Here is a 25932-nt window from a genome sequence, read left to right on the forward strand (position 1 = left end):
AGCTGAAATATTGGTGAAAGGCAGATCACATACCATGAGTACCATTGACTAGTTGGGGACTTCTAGGAAAGTATTTGGAAGTAGGCAGTTGAAGAATATGTTGAGGTACTCTTCCAGCATTCCTCTGCGGAAAACCACAATGATTTTAAGTTAGGATATTCAGAAACTCTGATGAGATTCAAATCTGAAACCTCCCAAATGTCTAGTGTTACAGCTACAAACTTACTTGACAATATATTGTCTGGGTACACTTTCTCTTCAGTTTGTGAAGCTGATCTGCGCAGTCATGTGCTTACTAAATGAATGATTGATATTCCACTTGTGAGACTTTTTTTATATTTAAATTGCAATGTGAGATTTCAGGTTCTCATGGTGATGACTATGAAGACTGCCATCTTCTGGGATTGCATGGCATAACATCCCAGAGGACAACAGTCTTTTTAAATAACCATTTCTTTCCCTTCATTTAATAAAATAAACGTTGTGCCCTCACATTCATTACTTTGTGAAATGAGAATCCAAATTACGAACTTTCCTCAAGCACTTGCACACCCAGTCATCAAGAAAACACAATGGGGATTGGGAAGGTTTGAAACTGAGGGGACAAACTTATGGATGGATTTAAATGGCAACTTAAAGATCTGTGATCTTCTGGGATGTGACACTGTGTAGTTGTGGGTGTGTATCAGTGTTGCAGAGGAAGATGAAAGCATATGTTCCTTTGAAACACTAGTATCCACTAGCAAGACTTCATTCATGGTGACACAATCATGAAGACCATAATGACGATACAAGTAAATTCATTGCATGGTGTAATTAGTTTCAAATAACATAAGTTAAAATGTTTATCATGTTGTTTCCAGTCTGAGACAAGTGACCTGCTACGAGAATTTGTGGGTCTGGACGATGCAGTGCCACTGCTGACAGCTATAGACATCTCGGGTGGGCATCTGAGTGTCATGGAAGATGGAGCAGAGATCACAGAACAGAGTGTGATCAGTTTTGTGACAAGGTTCCTGGATGGAACACTCCCAACATCTGACATAACTGCAAACAACATTCAGATGGCAGCAGGAGCCATGAGTATGATCTAAACAAACAGTCAGAAGGGATGTGAGAACTGAGAGACGTCTGAAACACATTCCATGGGTTTGAGATGTATGTACACACCAGTACAAGTGCAGAGACAGTGGTTATAAATAAAGATGAGGTTCTCAGCAACCACTACATCACAAAAACAAAAGCTTAGCATTCAATTTGTAATTTTTCCCACAAAACAAATTTAAAGAATCCTAATCATTGTAGGAAACTGTTAATTGCTTCTGTTTTTAACTTATTGTATAGATCAATTAAACAATTTGCTTTAAATAAAAACAATTTTCATTTCATAGGAAGCATAAAGCCCAGATGTTCAGCTTTGGCATACATGTGGGAACGTTCTCAAATTCATGTGATCCAAGTAGTGAACTCATCCTTCTCCAAGACCAGGTATATTTTAACCTTTTTCATGACTGACCTTTTTTTTTTTAAATAAACCAACTTCTTTTGACCAGGTGATTCAGTGATAATTTACGTTATTCAAAGTCATAAATATTTGATTTGTAATTCATGCAAGTGACAAGGGTGGTCTTCCTCTGCTGAATGTTATATAATAAATACACAGAGCATACACATATCTAATTCTTCTAAATGAGATACCTTGTTTTTAGTGCTTAAGAATTTAACAAGTCACCAATGACAGGCCAGATTTTGCAGGACTTTAAAATACAAAATTTATCATCTTCATGTCATAAGAGCTACACTGAGCAGCGTGCAGTGTACCACTTCAACCTGCAGCAAACGCACCAAGCACCATGCTGCATCATACTTTCATGGAATGATACACATCATTGAAAACAATTTAAAACTGTACACACATGAACCCCAATCTAAAGTTCCTCAATGTAAGGTTTTACCTCATTTAACATTTACATTAAGAGATTAATCTCAGCGTTAACTTTCTTCTGTTTATTATTTCCTCAGTTTAATGTTGAAATCCACTGCTCTCAAAAGAACCTCAAATGACAGTTTCACTGTAGTAGCCAATAAATGGCAGATGATGCACTGAATTTGCTCTGTATTACATAAAGAAATGGGAATATTTTTAATGCTGATTGGAAGAGAGCTCAGACAGGGCTGTAAAAGGAATTAACACAATTTATAATCTGGCAGATATTTTGGACATTTTTCATCTTCCATCATTGGACAAAAATATGAAACCTACTTGATGGGTCTGTCCCAAGTCAGTAGTTATCTCCTTTTGGTTAAAGGAACATGCTTCGGCCATCAATTTATGACGGTATGAAAACAAAACTCTGTATCATTTACTTACCGGATCAAAAACATTTTCCTTCATCACACGTAAGTTTATTTCAAGACTGTGGGTGGGAAGACAATCAATTAAATTGAAGTAGTTGGAAGTCCATTTTAGAGATCCATCACATGCTAAGTAAAAAATTAATGTTACACTCTGTGGGAAAGCATGCCTTTGTCTTATGTATTGAGGGGAAACTTCAGCTAAACTGGAAAGGTGTACTGCACGTACAAACATGTTCTCTGAAAGATTATTGATAATGAACAATATGTATCTTACATATGGAATTTCTACTCTTCCATAAATAACACTGAAACAATGAATGATGTTAAAATATTTTACATACTGGTCTAGCTTTTCTCAACTTTGTAGGATAATTAGTACAGTTTCCATGAACCAGAGAAATGTCTAGAATGAAAACATGAACTGACATTGATGATCTGTTTCATATGTGAGGACAGTAACTGACATGCACGTGATTGTGTATGAGGAGTTAAGTTTTGATTCTGAGAACATATTATTATTACAAATACATTTAGCAATAAAAATACAGATGTATTTCATTTTGTGTCTGGCATTTCTGTCCCTTTATTACACAGATTTATGCAGGAAGGATCTTGGAAGAGAAAACCTTACACTTTGCCATAAAAGGAAGCGTAGTTTGGGAAAACATACAAGGGGTGAACAAAATAATGGCAACATTAAGAAATTGAAAACAGAATTTGTGTTGGCTACATTGAATGTTCTTCCATTTGTTTACACTGTGTAGTGCTTAATGCATTAGTGACTGTGCTGAGTGACAGTCTGCGTGAAAGATTCAGAAAATGGGAGACCTGCCTCATTTTGAAAGAGGAAAGAGTACAGATGATTGGTGCATGTTTAGCTGATGCATCTTCGGGGGGGGGGGACTGCCACATTATGAGGTGTATCAAGAGTGACAGTTTCTAAGGGTAGGTTGACATACACGAATGATGGGAAGACAACATCAGCGATGAGGAACAGTGGGCAAAAATCAGTGCTGACAAAAAGAGATCATTGTACATTGAGAAGAAATGTTTCGATTCACAGAACTACTGCAGCATGGGTGACATCCGAACTGAACATTCATCTTAAAGGCACAGTTTCCACAAAGAATTGTCCGTGAGCTTCACAGATCCAGCATCCACGATAGGGCTGCAACTGCTAAACCTCTGATTACTGAAAGTAATGTTCAGATTGAATTCGAAGAATTCTCACCCACAAACGATTGAGGACTCTGAGATACTCGTAATAATCAGAATTCACTGTTTGACCTTCTGGCAGAAATTCCTTGTGAATGAATCCTTTGGAATCGAAGAAAACGGTTAGCAGTGTCTTTACTCGACTCTTTTGCATGCGCACTTTCTTTGGTTTTGGCTTCTTTGGGCTCAACCACGCTGCACTCTGCCGCTTTGTGAGAGGCTCATATTGAAAACACCATGTCTTGTCACCAGTAACAATTGATTTTGTAAATTTTGTATCACTTTGGGCATCAGTGAAATAAGGAACCAAGGCTCAAGACAGCAACTATATCTGAGGAAGGAGAGGACAAAGCAGGAGTCAGGATCTACATTTGGGAAGCCAGAAGACATTATATGAGACCCTCAGACAAACTCTCAAGTTTGAGGTCATAAAGCAAGCAGTCGGACTTCCATTAGACTGTGTAAAATGAGTATAAGGACACAATGGAGGAGTTACCCTCCAAACCAAAAAAGAGCCTACTAGCAGTTTTAAAGTAGGAGCCACTCGGGATGAGTGGCCTTAGGGAGGGAGCTGTGGGAGTGGTTGGAGAGTATACACCATGCAAACCAAGCCATGGGGAGGAAAATGAGATCGATCAGACATCGCAAGCACAGCCCTTGGAAAAGAAATGGCAATACACCTGTTGACCATTCGGGACAAACAACCTCAAGGAGGGAGCAATGCGACATGACACCAAAAAGGCCAGAAGAGCGGAGTTAGAGGAGAGAGCCATTGCTAGGCAACGGCTCGTTAAACAAGTTCCCACAGCAACAGATACACAAGCAACAACAGAGGAATTGTTGGGAACGATGTTTTATGTTCAGTTTGTGCAAAGTGGTTATAAAGAAGAGTTCAGTTAAGAATCTGGAGTTCCAAGTGAGCATTTAGTTGAGAGTTGGGCTCTACAAGGGAGGCTGAGAAGATGGAACTATGAGTTCAGGCGTGGAATGTTAACCAGGGGGCAATGCTGTGCCCACAGAAGCTGAAGAATCTCCATTGTGTTGAATCTGTTGCTAGGAAACAGCTGGTGGAGACTGCAATAGATTGAAGACGCTAGCTAATCTGTGTGTGTCAGTGAATTGTAAAGTGTAGTGTAAAGTGTAAAGTGGTGTATACAAGTGCTCAATATATCCAATCCATACCCCATCTATAGTCACACACACCTAAATTGTGACACTATGTTTCTTGGTTTTGGGTCCCATATAAGTGATCTTAAATTAGTAATCTCACTATTAAATCTCCTTCATTTAAGGTTTATCTTTGTTTAGGGATTTAATCCACAGCTTCCAGAAAAATCTTAAATAGGGAATGCCACTGTTATGTTATGAAGAACACGCAATATATTGGTTTTCTACCATTTATGTATTTCCTGAGGTCAAAAAGGACCGTAAACCAAGAGCAATTTAATCCTATGAACCCTTCACACTCCCTATTACCCCACACATACTATCAGCATATAACCATATCAACGTCACAATACCCTTATGAAACCAACAGCAACTACCACAGGAAATGGTCTTCATCTGCCTGCATATGAAGGAAGTTCACAGTATGTACACCAGTGTCATTATCAATACCTCTAAATAATTAGTTTTTTAAATTTAAAATTCATTGCGTTTCATTGTAAAAATTTCATTAGTGACTAGGGAATGTGCTGCCATTTTTCATTTCAAATTATTTTAATGCATTTTAAAAAAAGTCTCTGGAAACTTTTTAATTATTCACACCTCATATATGAATTCTGCAGAACTGTTTAAAAAACAATTAGAATAAAATTCTTTATGACTTTGCTTTAGAGCAAAAGGAACAATGTGTCTTAAATATTAACTCTCCAGAAATAATTTGTGCTTTGCTTCCATTAAACCGCTTTGTGATAAAATAACAACTGTCAAATAATTAAAAATTCTACAGACTGATATGTAGGTGTAATTATTAAAATATGATTTATCCTAACTTAATAATGTAGTCAAGGCATCAAAAAATCTTGTCCTGTCTTCAGTCTTGAGTTGAACAACTGCAAGATAAAATATAAAAAATATTACATAGCGGCATTAAAACTTAACACAAATGTTCAATAAGTAGTTACTATAGGATTCTGATGATGGTGTATAATACACTGATATGTTGGGATTTTGGACTTCATCCATCGTCCTGGTTTTTAAGATAACAAATAAAAACACGACGTTTCGGAAANATACAGTTGCCCTGCACAGCTCAGCAAAGTAATAACGGCCAAGCTTAGATGATGCCACAATTCACAGAAATGCTGACAAAATGTATAAAATATTCTAGGATTTATGTCTGAAGATTTTCTAGTTGCTACAAAGACTGACTACTGTAAATTCTTATATTAAGCCATCAAAAATTAATTACTTGATCTTGAAACTTTGCAAGAATTTTCAAAGAACGAAAGATGTGAACCAGTACTCACTGGAACTATCTAAGTAGTCTGGTAGCATTCTGGCACTTGTTTTCTCTGCTGCACGTTCAAATGCTTTGCCAAAGAAGCTACAACAGAGAAAGATACAATATTATATAAAAAAAACACTCCACCATAAAGTGCTCAAGCCCAGCAAAAAAATTTTGTATTAAGTAACACATTCTGTTATTATAAATCTTGTAATATACAAGAAAATCCCAGTAAGATAAACACTCATCAGAAATTCCACACTGCAGTAAATAACAATGTATGTAAATACAATATTAAATTTGAGATTTTCATGGCTGCAAAAAATCCATTGTAGTCTCCTGGAAGCTCTGGAGGAACCTGCTGTCTTTATCTGCCTTGAAGACAGAGGTAGGAGTAACCATCTACTGTATGGTGTCACAATACCGAAAACAGAGGCACCAGGTTTCTCCAGAACACTGTTAACCATCAATTACTCTGTATTATTAAAACCCAGAAGACAATATCTAAATGCCACTCTCTCAGTTTTAAAAAAAATTATGGCACTAGCTACCTTTTATGTTTCATGTCTTAACATTAGGGATATCTGAAATACTGGTATGGTAATGATATATCTATCATGTTGTCAAGTGTGAGAAGATGAAGTGGTTATGAAACATAAAACATAGTGTGCCAAACTTTCTTGTATAGTGCTATATGTGACTTGCAGGCACTTGTAATAGATGGAGCATTTATGGCATATCTACTTTATTTCTAACACTGACATCTAGCAGTTGTCTTTCATACTACACTTCAGTGGTGTATGTCATTGTGTTACATGCTCTGGAATTTATGTTCAACAAATATGGGCTGAATATGGAATTTTATGATCAGAAAATGATAAATGATTTTTCTTGTCATGGGTTATTTAAAGGTGCTTTTGATATTGAGACGATATAGCATCAGGATTGGAAAGTAAACCATTTGGTAGACGTGAACAATGGAAATATAACAGCTGTCTGAAAAGAGAATGTCTGGTCTTCTGTGATTACAAATCATTTTTTGAAACGTTGTTATTAATGTCCTCCAGCAATAACAGCAAAATTTCAGAGCAGTAATAAACTTAACATGAAATGAAAAGAGAATCTTACATAGTACTGCAACCAGTACTTTGAACTTACTTCTTTGGTGAGTCCTCACAAGTGGGAGGAATTCCAACGACCAAACAGGTGCCCCTGTCTAAGTCATGAGGTGCTGATGCGATCAGGGGCAAGCTTGGTGCTCTGCGATTCCGTGAGCTTGCCACATATGCCCTCAGGGCAAAGTGAGCCAGAAGAGTTATACAATGAGGACGAGAGAACATCTTTGCATCTAATGTACCCTGATGAAAATGAAAAAAGTTGCCAGCAAAGTAACGTCTAACTAGAAGCAGCAACAAAAGCCTTGACAAAAACTCAGCAGCAAAACAAAAGTAACCTAGAAGTCTGTTAGTGGCATTTTAACACAAATATATAAACCAATTACTGTTCACAAGTTAATTAATTCAGCAACAAGTGAAATATACTTGTGTTCTACAATGCCGGAACATACCTCTTGCAATATCAAGTAAACAAACGGGCCAGCTGAAATAACTTGGTGCATATCCAGTGCAGCTTGGACTTGCTTGAAGATACATGTCAGCATCCGCTTTGCCTTCTCAATTCCTTCCTCCAAAACACATTTCTTCTGCCTGAAGAAACAAATGTGGAGTAAATTTCCACAAAATGAATGTCTGGTAACAGGAAAAGAAATTAAGTTCATTTCATAGCTTAAGCATCACCACTAACGTGATGAATGTTACAAAGTCACTTGGATAAAAACATGGTTGGTGATTTGTATGTTTATTTGTAATGCTGCACTTTAACAAGTTACATTATCCATTTGTCCAGCTATTCCCACTCTTGCCCACCAGAGGTCTCTAGAGTCCTGCAACTGCAGTGGCATCTACTGGCAGAGTAGGAAACTTTGTGGATGGCCAAAAATGGTGTCTAATTTTGCCTTCACTTATCTTTTACCATGAGTAAAACATTCTTTTACATGCTGTAAATGTATAACATGGGACCACTAGGTTTACTTCCCTTCTGAAGGAAGGATTTTATTGCCCTTCAAACTCCATGAAGCTCAGCCAGGTTTGAACCTGCAAACCTTGGGTCCATGGTGAGCAACTACTAGACCACCTGGCAAACTAGATAAATATGGAACATTACTAATCATAAAGAACAATGTCTGTTATTGATTCATACAGCACATATTTCTTCAACACAAGTAATGGAGTAATTTCTGTGGACAGTAACGTCTGTACACGTTTCCAGTTTCTCATGGTGGCGAGTGGTGATTGTTGAGACTGTGAGGTTTGGGTTGTGATACTACGTGGTCTTGGAACTGGATGGCAGTATTCAGAGATACATGCTACGCCCATCAAGACTGAAGTGGCTGGGGTGCAGATGTGGCCAGGTTACACTAAGTTCATTGTTCCATCCTTGTCACATGGCCATGCATGCAAAAATGCAGTTTCTAACAATTCTGTTACATCATTCTTATCAACCCAGATGGATATTCTGCTCTTCTTCATCCAGTTCATTGTAACTACATTTCTTGACACCCTGCCTATATAACGAGGCCAGATCCTCATCACTTCAACCCTGAAGACAGAGGGCGACATGTTCCTCTGAAACGATGGTATCAGCCTCCAAGACCACATCATATCACAGTCCATAAGACCACAATTTTAATTTACATTTTCAAAGACAGCAACAAGAAAATTACTCCAAATTTTGGTGCTTAAGAACAAAAATGTGATGCAACAATGACACATTCCATCACAGTGACATGACTGGCTACAGGCCAGAAAACCCAAATCTGATCCAGGCAAGAGAAACATTCTCCTGTATAATATAACATTCAGACAAGTTTTGTGGCCCTTGCACCCTCCTATCCACTTGTTATGGGGGCTCTTTGCCCAGCTATAAAGTCACCCAGCTCCATGCCAAGGTCTAGAATACATGCATCCATGGGTTGGAGATTAGGCACTGGGGCAACTATTTCTTCAAATCACATATACAATAATGCATACTCCTTGTTATTAGTGACAAATGCCATTTCAGCATTGCACAAGGGAAAATAAATTAATTAGCAGTTATTACTGTCCCCCCTCAAAGGTGTCTCCACCTTATCATGGTGGTGGGGGTTGCATGACTCTGTGACCTGGAGAGCTATGCCAGTGGTAGTTTAACTACATAGTAGGTTCACCCTTGCTGGAAAGGTCAAAGGGTAGAGTCCAGACTAAGAGAGATACCCTGGTCCTCCAGGTTGGGGGTTGGGCATGAGGCTAACAACCTCATCCTGTAGAAAGAATTTTGTTCAGAAACCTAACAATCAACCTCAGATAAATGGAACATATGGGAAACAAGCTAAGCAAAGAACAAAGAACAATACTGTGATGGCAACTTGGAATGTACAAGACCCAGGATGAGATGGCCAGACGATGTTGAGAACGACCTGAAGGAGTTGAAGGTGAAAGGATAGATAGAGAAGATGAGGAATAGAGAGCAGTGGAGTCTGGTTGTAGAGGAGGCAAAGGCTCACCCACGGCTGTAGCGCCAAGTGGTAGGTATTTATTAATGTTCCATATATCATGATATTTTCTGAGTTCATCAATGTATGGTTTAATTTTTGTTAGATTTGATATTCCCACAGCAGTGCTTATAAGAAGCACTTTCTTGTCAGATGTAACGCCATGTAATCTGGCAAAGAGTTCTATCTGCTGGTATAAAATGCTGTGTAGTTCATTCAAAATCAAGCAATGTTTCAGAGGTACATGTCACCTCCATCTTCAGGGTCAAAGAATAAGCCAAGCAATAAGTAGCCAGAATTCTGTTTGCCACCTGCTTCATGTTGATTTCTTGCTTGGTTTATTCTTCAACCCTGAAGATGGAGCTGACATGTACTTCTAAAACATCAGCTGATTTGCAAAGGACTACATGTTATTATATCCCAGATGGTAGGATTCCTCGTCACCACCACTGCAAGAACCTCACATCCTGCACAGTCTCATAAAGTTCATCAGCAAGCTTTGCTTTTCTTCTTGTTGGCTACTTGCTTGGTTCACTCTTCAAGCCCAGAGATGGAGACAGTTTGTTCTTCTGAAACATTAGTGAACTTATACCAGACTACATGGTGCTACATCACAGAAGAAAGTGCTCTTCAGTTTTGTTTTTGCATCTGAGATACATTAAATGACTGCTTCTAACATGTGTGGTTCCTGCAACTGAGACAGCAATACACACCATAGGTTGTCTGTCGATACATACCTGGATAAACAGTCCAAAGCTTCTAGAAAGCAATCAGCTGGTGATTTATCCCTCCCCTATGAATGAAAACAAAACAAACTTAAAAAACGCAAATACCTAATGTGCTATACAAAATACCAGAAGACATTAAAGTAATGGATGACAAGAACAAGAAAATACAAAAACAATTAAAAAACTTACAATGTCATCTGCAGTGTACTTAAATGTATTCTATAAAATGGCAACAGAAGATATGAGAGCACTGTGTGTGTGTAATTTTAAACATTTATGTCTATGAGCTCAAATTCTGTGAAGGGTTTTAACTTTCCCAGCTTCCTTCAATTTTCATAATACATATACTATCAAACATTTCCTTGCACACTAAACATCAGATACCTCTACAATGTACCACAATGAAATGTTGATAAAACTACATTGAATTACTGAAAATACCAGAATATTTTTATTCCCTGCCCATTTCTTTACTATAAAATTCAAACAAAGAAATCAAAATTGTTTTCTTAGTACATTCTTGTGCTACACTGAAAATGACATCCATTCTGAGGTCAACTAAAGGTAGCAACCTGTATGAGGTTCCCAGCTCATGTTATTAATGATATGATCAGAAGATGGAATGATTGTACACTCGTACCAGCCCAGGTGAGTATTGGTTTTCACTTTCTTAAGTGGTAGTAGTCTGGCACTAAACTCTGAACGCTGTGTAATTCTTACTTGAGTAGTAACAACCAAGCAAGGCAGAGCATATTGTTAGTTCAAGTAATAACCTAGATTTCTAACAACAACACAAGTACTGCAAAGATATGAATCTGTGTTTTTATGGCATATCATCATCATCATCATCATCATCATCGAGCCACAGCTTCCCTTAGAAGATTCTGCCAGATTTGTCTGTTCCTGGCCATGTGCTATGAATTAGACCACCCAGTATTTATTTATTTGGATTTTGAAACAATAATCTTTTTATAGAGCAAGGTTGCTGGCCTTGCAACCAACCCCCAACATGGAGGGTCAAGTCTCTGTATTTACATTCCCCAGTAACAGGGTGGCCCAGTTACATCCCCAGGCACCAGGTTCCCTTTCCAGCACCTTCTATGACTTGCAGGGCTATGGTGAGGATATTCTAACCCACCTCGACATGGGGCTTGATGACATTATATATGATGAAAAACTGCTAAGAAATCAAAAGAGGATTTTGATTTTGGAAGTAAAGTATTTAGGCAGTATATTAAAAAAAGTTACTACTGCTGTATTATGTGATCAGTTACATGTTTAAACTCTGAAACATTTCTCATACCCTGACCAATTATACCAATGGAATCTAGTCTAAATGACAATATTCCTACCAAAGTTTCTGTTGATCCCACAGCCAGCTAAGCCAGAATGACTGGGAGGACAGGATGGCTACAATCTGTGAATGAACACAGTGACTGCTGGCCAGTAACCAATTAGCAGGGCAATATCTTGCTTTCAAGTTTCATAAAACAATGGAATACTGAAAAAGACTATAGCATACAGACCCTGGAGGAACATAAATTTCAAGAAGACATTGGAAGAGATGTCATAAAATTGTTAACATGACACATGGTCTTAACATCTGACAAGCAGATGATTAAAAAACAGTTTTCAATGTGTCTAACTCAGCAAATATTGTGGAAAGAGCTAACTTGTTATATCCAAGGCACACACCATGTAGGAAATTGTCTCAACTGATGTAATGGCTTCGCAAATACCATGTTTCAACCCATCAAGTTCAGGCTGTAAGAATGAGATGTTTAACATAACATCAGACAGAAAGTCCCTGGAAGTTGATCCAGAGTTTTAGGTGCCACAGTTTAGGGCTTTCAAGACCAGTCCATGTCCAGGAGCTGTTTGAATCCTGTTAGAAGTACCCCACATGGTGTCTTCTTAAGCTAAATGACTTGTGATGTCAGAAAACAAAACATGCTGTATTACTGTTTCAACTGAACCTACTGAGCTCTTGTCAGACAATCAGTTTCCTCAAAATATAACTTATAATAAATTATATTCATCCTACCTATGTATGCAAAAGATTTAGTTAAACAAATTTAATTAAGGTGCATGAATGGAAAAGCTGAATATAAAAAGGCAACTTGCCATGGATTCCAGGGTGGCAAGCATGGCATAGACTATGTCAGCGGCACAATAACGACTACGGAAACCATACTGCAAAATGAAGGATGCATAAACAATGTCATGCAACTGGTATTTATCTGCAAGCTTGGCTATCATCGACTGGAACTCCTGACGAAGCACTAGGTCCATTGCACCGAATTTCTGCCTACTTTGAACAAGAGGCAATCTGCAAAAGGGTAAGATACAAGTAATAAACTGTCTGAAAAAGCTTACAAATGTATCCTAGAATAATTACAACAAATGTAAATGCTGTTCATGATTCAAAATTAGAAGAAGCATATGTGCTGTAAATGCTGATTACAGTTCATGTCAAAAACCATCATCACTCCATCATGTTCATATGATATTTAGGGAATTTATCAAATATGCATTCTAGTTCTCCATAGAACCTGTCCTTTATATCATCAATTTTATCCTCTGTTGGGGTATGACCATTCAGAATGATATCATCACAACAGCGACCTCTTAACCTTATGTACAACATCCTATCACTAACAAACTCTACCCTCTCAAGGCAGTAACTTTAAATTTTCCTGTAAAGTTTGGAAACCATTAAGAGTGTGAATGAGGCTAGCTGATAACCAAGCAAATTCAAACTCAGTGACTGCCAACACTGTTATCACTACACCAATTCCCTTGATTCCCTTGATTGACCCACTTATATTAATATCATTCTGATACATTATAATACACAGAAATATAAATTTATCTCACCCCATCTCAGCAAGCAACTCATGAAGTTTCTTCTTTCCACGAAGGGTCCATAGCTTTAGCTTCACAGCTGAGTACATTGAATGCTGAAGGCTCGCTTCCACTGTCCAGTGACGATAAAGTGCCAATTGCAGGCTAACATTATGTTAAGGGAGTAAACACAAACAAAAATAGGACTTACATGACAGTTGCAAGTGTTGGAAAAGAGTTGGAAGGGAGCTGCCAGTCAGACAGGACTTGAGCATGAAAGCTGAAGAATCTCCACTATTAGAAGCTGTTGGTGAAGACATAAAAGGCTGGAAAAGACTTAGCGGGTGCTGTGGTGATTTGTGAAGTGTCAAGATTAGTGATGGCGCTGTTATTTGCTTGTAGTTCTAAGTCATGTGTATAAATGGTCAATAAATTCCCATCTCTATCTATACTCATTCGAAACTACATGACAACTGGTGTCAGAAGTGCTTGGACTGAATTGACCAAATTACTGGCCTGTACTGAAGTGTGCATCATTGGATTGTGATTCATGTGATGGATAAACATGGAGTCACTTGAGCATGTGACAGCCCTCATGGAATAGATGACATCCATGATGGTGGCAAATCCAAAACAGACAGAGTCTGTAGTGGTGCATGAAAAAGTTGCCACAGTGAAAACTTTCGGAGCACTGAAGAAGCAGCATGGTGACCGGCATCTGGACATTGGGTTCCACTGACAGCTGCAGAAATGAACCCAGGATTATGGTGGGTCCTGGAAAAAGGTGGCCCCTGCCTGCAGAGGGATGACCTGCCATGCAGGAGTATCATAGCATAAGGGACGTGGTCATACAGGGCCGAGAGTTGAATAGAGACAATGGAAAAATTGGACCAGGGACAATGTAGCAGGAGGATCCTCAAAAGAATGGAAGTGTGGAGGGAGGAGTCAGGCGAAACCAGAATAAGGAACTGAGGCCCAAAAGACTAATTACATCTGGGAGCAGGAGAACACTCAACAGGACTTTCAGGCAGACTGTAGAGCTGGAGATTGCAAAGCAAACAGTTGGGAGTTCCATCAGACTGCGGAAAATGAATGTCAGGACTTTGTGGAGGGGTTGGACCCTCCGAAATGAAAGAAGAGACCACTATGACAGATTAAGAGCCATGGATGCAGGAGCACTGACCACTCTGGGAACCGTTGCCCTCACTGATTGGTAGAGGATGGTGATCAAGCTGGACTGACTGGCACCCTATGAGGGAAACACATGGGATGAGCAGTGGGAGTGGTTGGAGAGTATTCACCATGAAAAACAGAGAGAAAGGTGAACCTGATCACAGACATCACAAGCACAGCCCTTGGAAAAGAAGAAATGGCAGTACAACTGAGGGAGCAATGTAGTGTGTCAGTTCTGTACAGAAGTCTGTGAAGAAAAGAGGCTGTTGGAAGGGAGCCGCTGTTCAGAGAGGACTTGAGCTTGGAAACTGAGGAATAGCTATTGTCAGGAGCCATTACCGGGCAATACTAGTGAAGACACTGCAGGCTGGAAAAGTGCTCTAGTGAACTGTAAAGTGTGGAAGTTAGCAATGGTGCTATAATTAAGTGTAATCGTGAGTTGTGTATTAAAGTGGTCAACAAATCCAATATCCAATATAAACCCCTGTCTACAGTCACTCTATCACATGGCAATATATTTTAAAGGATACTCTTTTTCATACGTTATCTTGAGTGCAGTCTTATGATGAGTGGAGTTCTCATCATCCAGTACTTCACCTTGGTAACCAAGACGGGCAACATGACCCTGCAAGTTCCCAGTCTCCAGTACATACTGCTGATTCTCCACCTTGTATAATAATATTTGCTCTGTAACACCCACAATTGCCCACCTGCAACATAGGTGCTTATCACAGTAACAAAAAAATAATGGACTTCCATGTTATGACCAGGTGTAAAAAAATATGGTTGCCTGGCCACTAGTGGCAAATGAAAAATCTGGACTGGCAATCCAATTTGGTCACTTGTGGCACGAATAGAATGGTCAATCATACCAAAAGAAGTCTAGATCAAGTCATAAACAATTAACCTCACTTTTAAATTTGACTTTCTTTTGCTATTATCTTATATGTGGTCTATGGGTGTTTAGGACAAACAATACAATAACTGGAAGAAATCAATCTAATTGGTTGTGAGCAACACAGCAGATTATACTGATCCATCTTCTTTCTGAAGACGAAAATATTTCTTCAGGTCAGAGGTTTTAAAAAAACATTTCAAACTCTAGCTATGACAACATTTAATTTGGCATGTGACTACCAGTGTTTCGGCAGAATCTGCTGCCTTCATCTTAAGAATAAATCTTTACCAACTACATGGCATCATGACCCAGAAGACTGAAATCTCTATTTTCACCATTATGAAAACTTCAAAATCTCACCTGCAAAACTAATTTCATGAGCACCGAAAATTCTAACTATAATAAGCTGGCTATATTTTCTTAATATACAGTTTTGCAATCCTTTTAACATAATTTTTTCATTTGTCATTTATTTATAAATTTGTAATATTTCAGATTACCTAGGACTGAATGATAGATGAATAATAGACTGGAAAGCATCTGAAAAGTAATCCTGGACTAATTGGGGGTACTACCTTGGCACTTGCTTGTACAGATTGAGGACAACCAAGTATCCTGATGGATAGCCAAGATATCCTGAATATGAAGCAGAATATTACTCGCTTGACCACAATATTCAGTCTTTAATATAATAAATTATGAATACACCATCATTTAGGCAAAACTGAATGCCCTGGAAAAGCTGATACAATTTAAGTGTTCATTTGTTTCAAAAACTTGAAATTTCCTTATTAATGTTTCCTAACCAATCAAAATTTATAAATTAATGAACAACAGAGAATTGCATTTTTAATTATGATATGCCACAATTTGAGAAAGAAACTAGTGAAATACTACATTTGGAGCATGGCTTTGTATGGGGCTGAAACTTGGACACTTAGGGCAATAGATCAGAAACACCTGGAAAGCTTCTAAATGCGGTCTTGGAGAAGGATGGAGAAGATCAGTTGGACCAATTATGTGAGAAATGAAGTAGTGTTATTTAGAGTCAGTGAGCAGAGGAATTTCCTACACGAAATAAGAAAACGGAAGGCTAATTGGATTGGTCATATCTTACACAGTAAGTGCCTTCTAAAAGAGTTATTGAAGGACAGACAGAAGAGAGGATAGAAGTGACCAGAAGACGAGGAAGAAGACATAAGAAGATGCTGGATGACCTTGGGGACAGAAGAGGATATTCTCATTTGAAGGAGGAAGCTCTAGATCGCATTAAATGGAGGAACTGTTTTGGAAGAGACTGTGGACCTGTCATCTGACAGATTACTGATGAATGAATGAATGACACTTACCATAAGAGGTCCATGTTATCCTTTGATAGCTTCCATGCAAGTTCAAACATTATCACAGCACTCTGTAAGAAAAGGGGTCCTGATGATAATAATTATTTAATTACTTAACCTGTATCACCTGTTCTACATGCAAGCCCATTTTCAATATAGGCTATCCAATTCGATAGGATGCGCTGCTGCTGAGAACAGAGGCTGTAAATGATGGCATGAATAACAATCTTCAATAGCCTCTATATTAAAAAAGCAGAACCAACGTAATAATGGAAGAGCTTGGGACAATAAAGTGCTATGCCATAATTTAAAAAACTGGAGAAATAACTTACAGACTAGAGGATGTTGGCAGCATTTTATTCTTGGAGGTGTACATATGTTCCTCTAAATCCTTACAAAGTACATAATTAATGATACTATTGTTTTATCATAATGTCACATGTTTTAGTGACTTTAGATGCGGGTTTGGCTCAGTGATGACACTCTGCAGGTTACTGTAACTACACCACATAAACTAAGACACTACCTCAAAGGGTTCTATTCTGCTCTTTCAGATGGCGCTGTGTTGGAAACCATTGTAATTACTGTGGTAACCATATCTGCAGCCATGTATTTGTTTACAGTGTGCCCTTGGGATGTGTGTAGCCAACTGTTACCTTGCAATGGCTGACTCCACTGTGGAAACTATATTTACCCAGCCGCTGGCTGGCAGTGGACGTTTCCTTCAACTTCGATATTCCAGCTTTTAGGAGGTATGTCACAATATGAGTAGTAGCTGTGTTAAGATATACCACAATCTTATAAGAGTTTCTCCAAACTGTTCAACCACCTGAGGAGAAGAGTCAGATGCACGCAGATCAAAGATGTATAGGAAGCTCTCAGACAGTTACACGGCAGTTCTGTGCCACTCCATTTAAGAAGGTGGCCATTCAAAAAAGTTCAAAGTTATGAGGAATGTGAAACACTCCAAGAAAAGTATATCAGATAGTGAATATGTCTGTAATGTTTTGGCAGACAGCTAAGGAGAGTTTGTGCTGAATGCAAATACCGAAAATACTTCCGTTTCAACACTGGATGAGTTAAGCCTTTATTAATAATGGTCCCCAAAGAAATCTTAAATAGGGAAGCCACTGTAATTACGTAGTATTCATCATAGGATGGTTTCCCAGGAACAGCAAAGTAAACATGTAGTAGTCTTGGGGCTTAAGTATTAAATCATTGAGCATTCTATACTTAAGTAATACTTGAAGGTGAATACACTCCTTCTGCTCTTCCCCCTCTAGGGTAACAGTGCACAGTACTCATTGGATGGGAGACCAAGTGAAAGATAAATTTATAGTAAATCCTACAACCAATTAAGCAGCATAACATGAAGATACTATATGAAGGAATGGAGGTACAGATTGACACATTCTTAATCATGGAATTAGACGGAGGTGAGGGGGCAGCTTCACATCCCTGGGAAAAGAGTTCCTGGCACCCATTAAATAGGAAGCTCGGTCTGTCTCGAAGCTGGTCTGGAGGATGCGGAGAAAACAAATATTTCTTGCCTCTGTTGAAAACCTGATTCCTTGGTCGTCTGCCCACAGCTTAGCCTCCATACTGACTGGGCAATCCAGTAGGCCAAGTAGGCTCCAGCAATGGCAGCAAAGAGAACTATCCTGTTTTAACTAAGAACTGAGCTCTGATCATTCAGTTCCTTTACTAAACTATCATGGGCCATTAATTCAAATTACAGTACAGTTCCGTCCTGTGAAACATTCAGTTGTAAAGAAATTAAAACAAACAACAAACCATTAATCCTAACTCACCGAACGCCCATAATAATTGAACTGAGTATAGTCAAACATAAGCCGGTCTCTTTTCTCTTCCCAAAGGCGCCGTTCTCGCCTCCTAAGAATTGCTTCTTCATCCAGACGTCGTCGTTTTGCCTGTCGCGACTCCTCTGTTCCATCCTCGTCACCTGAGCCAGCATTTGAACCATCTTCATCTTCCTCCTCTGACTGTAAGCACAAAGTGTTGGCCAACCACTTCTTCTAATTCAGTACTGATTCTGAGTACTTATGGACCAGAGGACTCTTGTATACAATATATACTTGAAACTGTTCACACACAGCTTAGTTATTAAACTGAATGAGTTATCCCAGTTCCCATATAATAGATCATTTGCTTTACACACTATCTTCATGAAACTGTAAGTACGTCATCCCTATACTGCAATTAGCCACTGGTTTATTTTCTACACAGAGAAGTTTATGAACACTCCAAAGCCAAGAAAATAACATATTTCAATGAATTGTGAGGATTACCTTTGACTTGATGGGAACTAAACTTTACTTATGCATATTCTACAATGACATCAACTGTACTGCTTCTGTGGCGACAAAAGAAGAACGATAAGATTTACAAATGATAAACTTGGAGGAATAGGAAAGAAAGCAATGGAAGACTATTTGATAAAATTCTATCCTTCAGGTAATGGGAGTCTGGAAAACAAAACAAAAGCAACCAGAGTCAGGGCAGTCAGTTGTCATGTCAAGATTCAAACAGAATATGGCTTGGACATGTTATTGCTAAGCTACCTTGTTCAAGTTTAATAAGTCATCAATTGTTCTCATTTGCTGCAAATTTTATATATTATGCTAAGTGTTTCCATGTCTGTCTCTGCTTCATAAATTCTCAAGCCTTATACTAGAAAAGTAAACGATGACAATCAGAGTCCAAATTAATGGTTTATACATTACCTCGTCCTGAAAGATTTCTTCGAACTCTGGAATACCTTCATCGTCTTCTGCTTTTGACAGCAGTCTTATCTAGAAAAAACAAAATTTCAGTGATGTCAACACTCAATATTGTTTTGGATGCTAACTGGAATAATTTTATATAATTCGTGGTATACCCAGGAAGCCCAACAGTATAACACACGCAGTCGCAGGAGCACGACACAACAAAAGCACAACACACAAGATAATGAAGGAGTGCTCCAACAAAGGAGAATGGGCGTGACTGACGTAGTGAGGGGCGACGTAGCGATGTGGTATCCTGAACAATTTTAATATTTTTAACGTTTGACAATGTATATGATAGATACATATTTTAGTTATTTTAATGTGTGAACATGGCATGCAATGAACTGGTTTGACGTGGATAAGTAAGCACCTGAAGATGGCATTATTATGCCGAAACATGTAGTGCGAGGGAGAGAAGGAGATAAATGAGTGTATGCACTGCAAGACGGATTAAATAAATCATGAATTTTATATAACATTGATATTTGAGCTGTTACTGTAATATCTCCTTGAAGCTGTTCACTTTTCTGTGAATGAGATCCAGAACTTTCATGCTCAATCTGCTGTGGACCAGTCTTTGGTGAGTTCATCATGAAATGCATTTATTACATTCACCATGCCCATCTGCATGTAACAACTGAAGAAGAAGCTGGACATAATTTTATGGAATTCAAAAGTGAAATTCGTCAAGACATTTCTATTTTTGTTAAAATCAGTGAACATTAATACACATCGAATGAAGCCTTACATGTGTTTCTGTGTGTTTCTCAAGAGTAACTCAAATACAACTCATGAAACATTAATCTGAGGAAATATGTTTGAAATGAAACAGATATTTTATATCCAAGATATTTTTTTCTAAGTTCTACAGTTTTCAGACAACTAAATAAAAGGCAGTTACCACACTAGAACTGTTACACTATGCACACATTTCCTAAACTTTTAATTTAGAAACACACATACTGAAATGGAGTACATATATTTTCCTATAAATACAAATCTATTGTCACAAAGCTCAACACACTATAGATATCAAACTTCACAGAGGAAAAATGATTCTTTCTTGGTATTTTCTTACACATTCAACTTATTAAAAAATGTTTCAGATTAAGTTATGTATGTTAATGAGTCTTAAATTCTATGCCATATACTAATTCTTTGTATAGCAAGGAATTTTTGAGAAACTTAAGCTGTAATACTGGAGTTTACTCATAGTAATTAGGGTACAGACTGGAGAAAAAGGGAAAGTGGATTCAATTTTCAGCAAACAACGTTTCTCTTCTTCACCATGTTCAAACTAACAATGGGATAACTGAGACTCCTACACGATGGATACAGGCATGCCCCAAAATGTCTTCATGGAGAGGTGGTCAATTAAGTACAGGGACAACGTTACCTATACTTTTACACACAAAATTAGCCAATACCAATACCAAACTTCACCAAAATCTGTCAAGTAGTTCGAGAAAAAGAAATATGCAGATAGACAGAAAACAACAGATAATTACAATTTCACAAATGTGCATTAATTTTATGAAGAATGTGTACAAAATGTAAATGAATGTGTCACAGCATTCACCTTACCTGTCCGTTATTATAAACATTGCACACATCAGTTGGTTTGTGACTGTCAATAACAAAGAACACAACATCTTCTTTGGGCTGAAGTGCTTCAACAATGTCAATGGTGCCACCACAGTTGACAAGAACAATATATTTTACCTGAAGAAAGAACGTCATCACAATAATGTAGGTTGTATTTCTATTGTGTAACACACTTCTTCTAATAGCAATTGTTAATGAAGTTATCAAATCGGTAACAACTTCAGTAATCGTAAGAGTTGAGGTTTTCACGGTGGTGTCTATGAAGAAAGCAGTCTTCTGGGATGTGGCGCCATGTAGATATTGTGTTAACCGACGTTTCGGAGAAACGTATCGCCTCCATCTTCAGGGCAGAAGAAAATCCACAAGCGAAGAACCAGCGAGAGTTCTGGCTGGTTCTTCGTGATACATTCCTCCGAAATGTAGGTTAACACAATATCTACATGGCGCCACATCCCAGAAGACTGCTTTCTTCAACTTCAGTAATCTTTCTTCTATTGATATTAGACCAGTAATTAGAAAAGCTATGAAAATTATTATTCTGAAATTTTGTCATATTACTAAAACATAATTTATTTATTCAATTTAACAGCCTCTTTGGCTAAATGTGTATCCTTGAATCAATTCCTTAAGTCTTCAGGGTCAGATTTAAGGGGCCGCAAGCAGGGCAGCCACCCCACTTTCAACAAAACAAAAACAGAACCCACAGATTCTGTTGAGACATTCGCTTCTCAAAAATTATGAAAAGTTAGTTTATATTTTTATTTATTATAACAAATAATAATAAAATGAATGACAGCAACTAACTTTTTTTGTTACTGGCAGGGCTCCCAACAACTATAAATCTTTACCTGTAAGTCCTACAGCTCAAAACAAAATAATTTCATAATACAGTGACAATGTATTTAAGCTTCAAGACTTGTCTTTTGGGTTGTGATGTCATGCAGTATAACAGATGGTTTACAAGCATTTCAGAAGAACATACACAACCATCTACCAGACTACATATGTCATATCCCTCAACAGCGCTGTCCTAACATTCACTACTTTGAGGACATCAAGGTACTAATTTAAGTTTACCTTCACAAGCAAACATTACAACCTAGAACTGTTTCAAACTTTGTCAACATAATACTGTTAACATTACAGTATATTAAAAATGGGTATAATATGCTGGGAAACAAGTATACTATAAGACCCCCTTAAAAATTACTAATAAATTTTAATCATCAAGAAAAAAAATATTTTTATTCACACCTTTTACTCTGTTTACAAATGTACACCACTAGATAATGGTCATTACCTCTTCGGAGTTTTCTCCATACACATTCTGCAGATCAGTTATCCCCTGCACGGGAACCAATGTGTAAAGAATACTGTCATATCGGAAAAGGCACTGAAGAATTTTGCATGCGCATATTGCATCAATGTCATGATTCACTAGTAAAAGTATCCTCTGGAAAGAAGCAGTTATAGTAACTTACTTTATTAAATGTAAGAATCATACAAACAGACATCAATGATTTAAAACTGTACAGGGGCATTAAGTATCCAAAAATCTTACTGTCAGAAGTATGATGTTCCAACATTGTAACATTCATAAATTTACAGGACATCTCCTGATGGAAGACACAATCACATCGATAATATTTTGATAGATAGGAGACGGCACTCAAGTATACTTGATGTCCGATCATTCGGGGCAGCAGATTGTGATACTGACCACTACCTACTGGTGGCAAAGGTTAGAGAAAGACTGGCAGTGAGTAAACAAACAACGCACAGAGTTCATATTGGAGGTTCAATCTCAAGAAATTAAATGAGGTAGAGGGTAAAGAGCATCATCATGTTGAAATCTCAAATAGGTTAGTGGCTTCAGAAAACTTAGACACTGAGGTGGATATTAATAAAGCTTGTGAAACTATTAGAGAGAGTATCAAAATTTCAGCCAATGAGAGCCTAGGTTATCATGAACTGAAGAAGCATAAACCACGATTTAATATAGGATCCTCAAAATTATTAGACCAATGAAAACAAGCCAAATTACAGTGGTTACAGGATCCAAATAAAATAAATGGGGATTTATCAACAGTATAAGATGTGAAACAAGCAAGCAATGCAGGAAAATGAGGGAATATCTAAAAGATTGCAATGAACAGTAAGAACAAGAATATCAGAGACATGTATATCGAAGAATAAATGACTTTACGAGGGGTTACCAAACTAGAAATAACTTAGTGAAGGATGAGACTGGTATCTGCTTGCAGATTCCCACATTTTGAGTAGGTGGAAGAACTACTTCTCTCGGTTCCTGAATGTACATAGGGTCAGTGATATTAAGCATATAGAAATACACACAACTGAGCCATTAGCAACTGAGCCTAGTCCTTTTGAGGTTCTAATTGCTATTGTACAATTGAAAAAGTATAAATCGCCAGGTAGTGATCAAATTTCAGCAGAACTTATTCAAACAGGAGCTTAAATATTATGTTTTAAGATCTATAAGATAACTGCTTATATTTAGAATAAGGAAAAACTGTTTGATCAGTGGAAGGAGTCTATTATTGTACCAGTTCAAAAGAAGGGTGATAAAACTGACTGTAGTAATTATCGGGTGATATCAATGCTATCAACTTCATACAAAATTTTATCCAATAGCCTTCTCTCAAGGTTAAGTCCACACATAGATGAAATTATGGTTTTGACATAACAGACCAACTACTGATCAGAACATTTGCATTCACCAGATACTTACTCATGGAGCTGAGCCCTTCTGGAGGAGCTGCCAATTCTGCAGCTACTCAAGAATTTCCTAGCATTTTATGGAACCCAAAGGTTCATTATTGTGTTCACAAGAGCCCTCCACTGGTCCCTATCCTGAGCCTGATCTATCCAATCCATACCATCCCATCCTATCTCTCTAAGATCCATTCTAATATTGTCCACCCACCTATGCCTTGGCCTTCCCTGTGGTCTCTTTCCTTCTGGCTTTCCCACCTATATCCTATACACATTTCTCTAACCCATTCATGCTACATGACCTGCCCACCTCATCCTCCTTGACTTGATCATTCTAAGCATTCATCAGATACTGCAGAAAAATGGGAGTACAATGAGACAGTATATCAACTATTCGTAGACTTTAAGAAAGCCTATGATTCAGTTAGAAGGGAAGTACAATATTCTCATAGAGTTTGGCGTACCCATGAAACTAGTTAGGCCGATTAAAATGTGTTCAAACAAAACGTATGGTAAAGTCTGTATAGGTCAACACTTCTCTGATAATTTCTTTATCCAGAAAGGTCTAAAAGAAGGAGATGCTTTATTGAAACTCCTTTTCAACTTTGCTTTAGAATATACCATTAAGGAGGTCCAGGAAAATCATGTGGGACTGAAATTAAATGGGACACATCAGCAGTTGGTCTATTCTGATGATGTGAATCTTCTGGGTGATAATATAGATACCATAAAGAAAAGCACACAAACTTTAAATGACACTAGTATTTTTTGTTATTGCTAGTGTGGTAGGACTAAGTCCCTTGTACTGCTGCCACTTCTGGCCAATTGTACCAGCCCCAGATGATAGGTGAGGGTGATTGTGGAGCAACTGGTGGAATGAAGATTGGCAGGGGAAACCAAAGTACTCGGCGAAAACCTGCCCCAGCGCCACTTTGTCCACCACAAATCCCACTTGACCAGACCCGGGGATCGAAACAGGGCCTCCGTGCTGGGAAGCCAGCAACTAACCGCTTCAGCTATGGCGCGGCCTAAATGACACTAGTAAGTAGGTTGGTCTAGAAGTAAACACAGAGAAAGCTAGGGATATGTTGCTGTCTCATCACTAAAATTCAGAGCAAAATCATAACATAAAAACAGGCAACAGATGTTTTGAAAATGTGGCGTTCAGATATTACTACTGTACTTCAGTACTACCATTCAGTACAGAAGATTCTGTCTTATCATCTGTTGTCTAACAATTCATAACCTGTACTCTTCTCTAAGTATAATTAGATTGATCAAGCCAAGAAGGATGAGATGGGCATGACATGTAGCACGAATGTGAGAGAACAGGAATGCATATAGGATATTGGTGGGGAAACCAGAAGGAAAGATACCACTGGGAAGACCAAGGCATAGGTGGGTAGACAATATTAAAATGGATCTTAAGAGTATTAAGATGGGATGGTATGGATTGAATTGACTTGGCTCAGGACAGGGACCAGTGGAAGGCTCTTATGAACACGGTAACGAACATTCGGGTTTCATAAAATGCTGGAAAGTTCTCGAGTAGCTGCACAATTGGCGGATTCTCAAGGAGGGCTCAGCTCCGTGAGTGACACGGGCATTAAGAAATAAACTACACTCTTTCATATTCGTTTTATGGAACAGGCATATATAAATAAATTCTAAGATTAATTAATTAAATTGATAGATAAGTGCACAAAGAGGTATATGAGTTATATGAGTATATGACTCATTCACGAGTCAGTACTTACTAAACATATACATTCACTGCAGATTCTGTATAGTACGTGAAAGAAACATATTGGTTATCTGACATTAAATATGCTGAATAATTTATACTCGATATAGCAAAGGACCGAAGATTGTCGCGGTACGTCATTTAAAGCCCATCCCTTTAACGTATAAAACCCCAACATACATTAAAGTTACTATAACTGGTTAATACAACTTTAAATCGAACTTAAGGTTTTAAATGCATAAGATGCTGAAATACATTACCTTCCCAATCAACACGTTATAGAAGTCTTTCTTTAAATCTTCTACATACATAATTTGTCACACAAACCACCAAATTTCATAACTCACAGCATTTGGCGCCCACAATCCGCCATATTACATTACCGACAGGGAAGCCAACATAAATAGTAAATTAGAACTTCATTATCCCTACTCATATCTAAGTTTTGACACTAAACTACAAAA

At 38.0% G+C, this 25932-nt stretch overlaps 2 protein-coding genes across 2 annotated transcripts in view; one reads left to right on the forward strand and one right to left on the reverse strand.

The window, feature by feature from the left end:
* Window positions 1–3607, forward strand: part of LOC111862178 (nucleoredoxin) — a 39747-nt gene extending 36140 nt beyond the window's left edge. The window contains exon 6 of the mRNA XM_023847362.2: window positions 864–3607. Coding sequence (XP_023703130.1) covers window positions 864–1094 — 231 coding nt within the window. The 3' untranslated portion in view covers window positions 1095–3607. The remainder of the gene's footprint in view (window positions 1–863) is intronic.
* An 812-nt stretch (window positions 3608–4419) lies between these two features.
* Window positions 4420–25868, reverse strand: LOC111862188 (cell division control protein 45 homolog). Its single transcript, XM_023847380.2, has 14 exons — window positions 25729–25868; window positions 22289–22441; window positions 20968–21105; window positions 19339–19407; window positions 18406–18597; window positions 16604–16665; window positions 14887–15066; window positions 13217–13348; window positions 12464–12668; window positions 10349–10404; window positions 7590–7728; window positions 7181–7380; window positions 6045–6121; window positions 4420–5627 (listed from the first exon to the last, which is right to left on the reverse strand). Exons 1-14 carry the CDS (start codon window positions 25777–25779, stop codon window positions 5563–5565), a joined length of 1719 nt encoding a protein of 572 aa, XP_023703148.1. The 5' UTR covers window positions 25780–25868; the 3' UTR covers window positions 4420–5562.
* Window positions 25869–25932: the final 64 nt, after the last annotated feature.

The sequence above is a fragment of the Cryptotermes secundus genome, unplaced genomic scaffold, assembly GCF_002891405.2.
Source record: "Cryptotermes secundus unplaced genomic scaffold, Csec_1.0 scaffold1229, whole genome shotgun sequence".
NCBI lineage: Eukaryota > Metazoa > Arthropoda > Insecta > Blattodea > Kalotermitidae > Cryptotermes > Cryptotermes secundus.

Coding starts and splice junctions, on each gene's coding strand:
- LOC111862188 (XM_023847380.2), bottom strand. CDS start 25,779: ATGTATGTAGAAGATTTAAAGAAAGACTTCTATAACGTGTTGATTGGG. Junction 16,666..18,405: donor TCAATTATTATGGGCGTTCG/GTGAGTTAGGAT, acceptor CTTTTCTTACAG/AGTGCTGTGATAATGTTTGA. Junction 6,122..7,180: donor TGTGAGGACTCACCAAAGAA/GTAAGTTCAAAG, acceptor TCTCTGTTGTAG/CTTCTTTGGCAAAGCATTTG.